This window comes from Hyalella azteca, unplaced genomic scaffold (genome assembly GCF_000764305.2).
Source record: "Hyalella azteca isolate HAZT.00-mixed unplaced genomic scaffold, Hazt_2.0.2 contig2441, whole genome shotgun sequence".
NCBI classification, from domain to species: domain Eukaryota; kingdom Metazoa; phylum Arthropoda; class Malacostraca; order Amphipoda; family Hyalellidae; genus Hyalella; species Hyalella azteca.
The window spans coordinates 1-7,421 of NW_025932715.1; the positions used below are offsets into that span (position 1 = coordinate 1).

The following is a 7,421-nucleotide window of genomic DNA, read 5'->3' on the forward strand; positions in this document are numbered from 1 at the left end:
TATGTATACGTCCCAGTAACGATGTTAATTTCCCTGAAACATTTAAGTGCGAAGAGGAATTCTTTCCGGCAACACAAGGGAATTCCATAACGTAAAAATTGTAAGTATCAGGATAAGTAAACTATCATGAATTCCGAAATCCTCAAAAGTTAACTAGATAATTCTTTCAAGAAGCCTCAATCAATCTCACACACGAGGCACAACGCGGGCAAAAATGAATTTTTACTTTTAATTCATAACGTTGCGATCCTCAAAGTACAAGCCAATTGAGTTAATAGCTCAAATAATAGTTAAAAGTTCAATCAATTGAGCTCAATTGAGCAGCTCGTGCTCAATTCAACGTGCTCAGGCAGCACGTTGAAACCTATCGACAGTGCAATTATGATCAACTATGACGTAGATCACTTCTGTTCAGTTAAACAAAAGTGACACTTCTTATGTTTGGAGCTCTAAAAGTGATACTGGAAGTGATTAGCCGATGGGTAATAAAAGGGTATTGGATTGACATATATATTTTTAATTTATTCTCAATAGTATTATTTAGAAATTTTCAAAAAAGGAAAGCTGAAAGACAATTGTACAACAAACTACAGACCACCTTGAAGAAAGAACGGGCAAGGAGCGAGATCGTCGCACAAATGCCGTCTCGATGTGTACAAAGAACATGCCACTCTTCTTCATGCAGTAAACGCTGAAAAATGTATGCAAATACATCTGTTAATTAATAGCGAAAATGCATTCATTGGTACAAGACACAGAGGCTCCTCAGTTCAATTGCCAGCGTCCTGGACGCGTTCTCCGCCGGAGTGACTGCGCGGCGCAGCGCCCACCACGCGCTCGCTGAAGCAGCCGCGCGCCACGGACCTGATGGAGTTGTCGGGCAGGCCGAGCTCGCTCAGCTGAGGGCCAAATATAAGTAGTCTGATGAACTGGCGTTCCATACAATCCGAATACTTGTATTGTAAAGTTTTTGTTAAACTCGACGAGTCTGATACAGGAGCATGGTTACTTTCACAATTTCAAGCCAAATTTCCTCCTAACTTGCTTCAACTTAGCTTGAACCGCAGACACTAGTAAAATATTTTGTGAGTAATTAAATATATCACGTCAAATTTAAGGAGAGATGGTGTAAAATCTGCCATCATAAATGTACGAGAATTATAACGTTGTAAATGACGATATACCTCCAGTTTTGATTATAGAGATTAAATCTTGAGGAAGGCGCCTGTGGCTTTTCTTTAGCTAGCTTTTTGAATTTCCGGGAGCACACTTCCTTTCGTACCGGTCGCGCATATTGACCTAAATTTTTTACTATGCTGTAATTTTGTGGTGGTGGGTTTGTATAAATTTCGGTCTGAATTGTTTTTGTCACTCTCGATTAATCATTCAAAATGTAGGCCTGCGATAACTTTTAATGATCACTTAATTAAGTTTGAATTAGCTCAACTTATATATTTCATGATTTATCCCTTCTTTAATTTCAGTCCACAAATAATTTTTTAATCATCGAAATAGTTAAAGAATATTGGCGTCAGATGGCACGATATTTCCTTTAGTAAGTTACCTTCCAATGTGACTGATTATCTAAATATTCCGTAATTGTTACTTAGCTGCATATTGTTTAAACTGGAACTAATTAGTTATTTTTGTTTGTTTTTGTAAAAGTTTTGTTTATATCCACTATGGCTTACTGTCAACTTATTGCTGACTCTTATTTGGGTAATTTAGACATAAATTTATGAGATTTTTATATTCCAAGGTAATTCGGATAATTCTAACGAAGATAACGTCGTCCGTCAAATTACCGGGAAAAGAGTTGCAGACAATAAATATATAGCAGGTCTACTCAATAATCAAGTACTCAAATTTTTAAATTATTGAAATTAGCGCCCGCTTTAGCATGGAAACAGAAAAGACTGTCACCTCACATTTTCGAAGCGTGCGTAGTCGAGGTCAATGCTGCCGTCGGTGCTTGTATGATCGGCGTACACGCAGACGGAGGCGCCAGTGTAGTCCAGGCCTCTGGAAAATAGGATTTATAATATAATTGTAAAAAATTGCAGGAAGGTACGAATCAAAATATATTTTTTCTATAGCTATTCAAAATGTAAGTTTTTTTAGCGAAATGCAATAACCGGGACGCCTGTCTGAGACCATCACTGCCGTGCTTCGAATGGACTATCATAATACCTTCCCTCCATAACGTAGCCTATAACACTTTTTGACTAACATTATCAGCCGCAAGCCACCAGACAGATCACATCCATTGAATTAGATCAATCAGCCCACAGGAAATTAGCCTGACGTAGAATGTCCCGGCATTGTCTGCTAATACGCGAAAAAATTTTACACCACCCGGACGGAGCGCGCCGGAGCCGTCCGTATCTGTCCCGTGTGTCGAATCAGCCTACGGTCGAAATTTTGGAACAGCACTATGCTATCTGAAACCTAATCCCAGATGCTGTGAGCTAAAAGTTACGTAATTTAGCGAAGCTGCGGAAGCCGCTCGTCGAAGGACGATAGATTTTGGAACAGAACTATATGCTTTCTGAAACCTAACCCCCGATGTTGCGAGCTAAAAGTGGCCGTCTGGTGGTACACGCCAGGATGCATGCAGTTCAGCAGGCGACCTGGGCTGGTTGGTCGCAATCCGTTGTCCGCTAGTTACAGTTCGAGCTAAAGTCAGGGTATGAAGTGATGATTCGATGCAACGTTCAGTGGTGGACAGCCATTACTCTCTGGGCTATTCGCTACAGAATATGGTGGCGTAAAGCTCCTAATATTAAAGCAAAATGATGTCATGGGGCATGGGCTGTTTACTGACGGCAGGGTTAATACGCGACTGATTGGTGGTCATCCGGAAATATGCTAAGCGTTCCTTTCAGGGCTGATTGGTGCACAAATTTGGTGGTGCACGGCTGCGTTCCCCAATACTTTTATGCAGGGATGGCAATGATTAAATCAAAATGAGTAAATCATGTGATTAAATCATTTGATTTTTTATAAAAAATCATGATTTTTTTAAATTTATAAATTCTTTTTATTTTTTATATATTTAAATATATTGAGTGGCAGTCTTTAATTTATTTTGGAATATTGTTATTCGGGGTTTAGTATAAATGTACTATAAATGACAAATTGATATCTAAACTTGTTGCCTTTAGGGTGTATTAGGTTCCAATATATTCAATGTTTTTGGTACAGATTGAGGCATCAAGTGTAGCAATACATTGTACATAGCTAGCAGCTAAGCAAATTCCTATAAGGCTATAAGTAGTCTTTAACTATTTGATTATTTGTTATATATTGATTAAAATATACAATATAAATGTGCTAGCTAGCTTATACAGGGTGAGGCAGAACCGATTGAGCAGTTACGAGGCGAAATAAAAAGTAATGGAGGTACATAAAGAAGAAAGTTTATTTTCCTCAAGATTAGCATAACATACCATTTGAAATAGTTACGTTTTGAAAACAATATCGGGTAGATCGTGTCTGTTAGCTGCATCACACTGTTGGAGTCGTTCACGGAAGTTTCTTCTACAGCACGTTCACACATATGGCAAGGTATGGCCATAACCTCTGCAATAATCCATTCCCTTAGCTGCGTGGTAGGGTGTGAGGACGACTTCTGAACAACCTCTCTTTTAGATGTCCCCAAAGAAAGAAATCGCAAATGCTCAAATCAGGTGGTCTCGCAGGCCAGTGGGCCACTGTAAATCACCCCTCAGAGACACCAGACCTCCGGGAAATATGCGTTCCAAAACATTGAGTGGCATTCTGGCTGTGTGAGCTGTAGCCCCATCCTGCCGGAATCACACATCTCCCGATGCTTCATTTTCAACTATGTTGTCCATCCTGGGCTGCAAGAAATTTTGCAACATTGCAGCATAGCGATCGGAATTCACTGTCACGGTTACTCCCTCCTCTGAGAACAACTGCAAAAGTGTGTTGCAGCTAACAGCCCCCATCTTCCAGTTATTTTTTTCAAAACATATAAATATTCTAAATGGTATGTTATGCTAACCTCTAGGAAAATAAACTTTCTTCTTTATGTACCTCCATTACTCTTTTATTTTGACTCAAAACTGCTCAATCGGTTCTGCCCCACCTTGTATATTGAGAGGTTGAGATTGTATTGACCTTTTAGGCAATTAGAAAGATTTTCCACCCAAATATGAGTATTCTAATAAAGATATTTAATTTCGATCTTTAAATCTGTGAATTTAAAACTTAAGTGCATTGAATTCAAATAAAATATTTGAATTGTGCACATGTTTATTTCAAACAAAGTTAGCTTATCTCATAACATAAGTCTCGTTTCAAGTCGTTTGAGGTTTGTTTGGTTATCGTTCAGTTTATGTTTAGTATTGGTTTATTGTTCTGAATTGAATGGGAACAGTGCAGTCAGTCACTCAGTCACTACTAGTCGGTGTGTTTAGAGGGTAGAGTCTGGTAGATTTATAGGACATAAAACTGTAGTAGATCTATTGATAGTGCTGTGCACTGTGCTATCAGCTACTATCTGTTACTGTTATGAGACTCATCAATGTTTAGAAGATCCGCATTCCTGAAGTATTTTTGTATATTGAAGCCAGTTAAATGGTCAATATGTAGCTTCTTACCTTGCTCCATACAAACTTTACAAAGCTAATGAATATACTTATCAATAATTATTTACCCAAAAATCCCAAAGTGGTAAACACCACCTTGGCCTATTGGCCATTATTAAAGGCAACAAGTGCCCTTTTTAGCCATCCGTTATGATCCATATACTGTTATTGTTAGTAGGCTAATTGCAACATAAAAAAATAACCTTTCAAAAAGACAAAAAATCATATAAATCATTGAGTTTTTTTTTATTTTTTTAAATAAAAAAAATCACCTACCCTGCTTTTTGTGAGTTTGAAAAAAAGATTCAAATTAATTGTTTCAAGTTGCATTTATAATTTAGTTTTTTATCATAATTAGGCGAATAATGCATTTAGTGCGATAAGGAATGAACTGCCAGCCGAGTTTGAGATATAATTGTGCATTAGTTTTAAATACTTTCAGTAATATTGTTATGTTTAACTTGCCATCACACCATTACCAGACGGCTGCTGGGACTCACGTATAGAAGGTCCACGCGGCCTGGCCGGTCACTATTATGGACGAGACGGCCAGATCCAAGTCGCCCAACTGCGCGGCGTCCTCGTCGCCTCTGAACTCTTCGCCGCGGAAGGACGTGCCTTCATACATATTGTAATAGTCGTTGTTGAGGCCGTGCGGACTGCCGGCGTATCTGAGCGATGACACCTGCAGGCATACAGATTGTAATAGTCGTTGTTGAGGCCAGTAGAGGCTCGGCTTCGCGCGAGGGAGACCGGGGTTCGAATCCTGCAGGCAGGGACTCTTCTTCAAGTCGATTTCTTACGAGGTATGTGTATGGTATTCTGATAATTTGTTCCTGCTACCTGTCTGACACTATTACTTGTACTACACGGGTGAATTTGCATACGTAGTCCTCAGAATATGATCGTATGGAGCAATATCTGTAAATGCAAAGGCATCGGATGTGAAGCTAAAGGAAAAATTTTTATCGACTTCAGATTAAAGGTGGCCATCGGTGGCTCATCGATGCGCCACCGGTGCCAATGGGCAGTTATTGGTGGATGAAGAGTTTTTCGGGTAGAATGGCCATAGGCAGGTTATAGGTGGAACATAGGCCGGACACGCCATCGATGCCGCATCGATGCGCCACCGGTGTTCCACCTATAATTTCCACCTGTAGCCACCGATAATCATCGATGCGCCACCTTAAATTTTTATTTGGGTATATCCAACGTTTTGTCAGTCAAGCGGCCATGTGATGGGACACGTCTTATCCATATTTTTATGGAATCAATGTTGAAATATTTTGAAGTTCTCTGGAAATGTTCAATATAGCAAATTTAAACTTATATTTTATTGCCGATCAGGGACATCGGGTGTATTTGATAGATATGATTCTACGTGCCTTTTGAAAGTCGAAATACATTATTTATCTTCATTGTGAGGAATAGGACCACAATTTTAATTGTAGCTTTCTTACTGGGCTCGATATAACGAAGTCTTATTTCGATTAAAGTATTACTGAGCCGCCAAAAATAGTAAAATTTTATATTTATGTGAAAATATCCATAGGAGTTCCCGAGAATGGGGTTTTGAAAACTGAAAGAAAGAATTGTGAAAATCCGTCATCTACTTCGTTGTCGTGACAACCAACTCTCCCCCGACAAACCACTGATTTTTTCCTGTTAAGTTGGAACCTGGCGATGTAGGTAACCATGATATGGTATCAAATTATCGTCAATTTAAAGTTGTAGGAAACTACATGTACAGTGTCTAAGGGGACATTCGTTACTAGTTCAATAATTATTTACGTAAAATTGCACCGCATCACTAAGGAAAACGGTTGCTTTGTAATTTCTTAGAACTACCTCGGTTTTTTCCTAGTTAATAAGCGCTTGCCTTTCCTCTATGTGGGACAGATTTTCACATCGAAAACAAGCATAATTTTAACGCCTACCTACAAGATAATTTTTTGGCATAGTTATTTCAAACTATACCAAGAAATTTCACTTTTTATTGTTTTCAGCTGATTACGGGCGGTTTTCAGTCCAATATTGAATTGGCTATCAAAGCACTAACTGATAACTACAAGTGTTGGATCGCTTCAACACGTAACATAATTGCGTCTGGACTCGCAATGTAATGCTTTGCTAAATTATTGATTGCAATAAGAGCACTCACAACCCCGTGGCACAGGCGCTCTCGATTGTGTTGGCCATCTGCACGGCGCTCAGGTCGGGTGTGTACTCCGTGAACTGGTGATGAATGCCGGATAAACCGAGGTCCGCGTAGCCTGTTAGGTACCGGAAATCGTCCGCTCCATCAACACCTGCAATTGGAATAAGATCTTTTTTAATATTATTGTATGACAATTATCATTACAAATTGAACGACCATGTCGTCCCATGCATGTAGAATGTAAATATACATCACCTTGAAATAAATTGAAAATTTAAAGCTTATAAGTCCCATCTAAAGCATTTGCAATGCAAAGAGAGATGAAAAGGGCCAAATAAGGGAATTAGATTGAGTTACCTTTCCACCATTGAGAGGACGCTATAACGAATAAAGTCCCATAGAATGCGTGTATCAGAATTTTCATTGTGGATTTACTTTGTTATGAACCAGCGAACACTTAATGTTGCAGAGCTCATCTACGAAGACAGTTATTTAATAGAAGGCACGCTAGCATCACACGCTCCTTGAGTGCCCTGGCGAGACGCAGCATTCGGCACAAGTGCCGCTATTCCCAGCGTTGGAAGCGAGCGTGGCTTCTAGAGAGTGAGAGATATCAGCGCAGAACTATCTAAGAGTGTTCATGCAGTTGA

At 39.3% G+C, this 7,421-nt stretch overlaps 1 protein-coding gene across 1 annotated transcript; it reads right to left on the minus strand.

Moving 5' to 3' along the window:
• Nucleotides 1-515: 515 nt before the first annotated feature.
• On the minus strand, nucleotides 516-5,304 carry LOC108676624. The gene is made up of 3 exons (XM_018164739.2): nucleotides 5,114-5,304; nucleotides 1,929-2,022; nucleotides 516-899 (listed from the first exon to the last, which is right to left on the minus strand). The coding sequence occupies exons 1-3, from the start codon at nucleotides 5,239-5,241 to the stop codon at nucleotides 771-773; spliced, it is 351 nt and encodes a 116-aa protein (XP_018020228.1). The 5' UTR covers nucleotides 5,242-5,304; the 3' UTR covers nucleotides 516-770.
• Between the last annotated feature and the right edge of the window lie 2,117 nt (nucleotides 5,305-7,421).

What these genes read in the sequence shown, in the direction of transcription:
- LOC108676624 (XM_018164739.2), bottom strand. Translation starts at nt 5,241, where the DNA reads ATGTATGAAGGCACGTCCTTCCGCGGCGAAGAGTTCAGAGGCGACGAG. An exon ending in GCCGCGTGGACCTTCTATAC is followed by an intron (nt 2,023 to 5,113) that starts GTGAGTCCCAGC and finishes CCTATTTTCCAG; the next exon opens with AGGCCTGGACTACACTGGCG. An exon ending in ACTACGCACGCTTCGAAAAT is followed by an intron (nt 900 to 1,928) that starts GTGAGGTGACAG and finishes TTTGGCCCTCAG; the next exon opens with CTGAGCGAGCTCGGCCTGCC.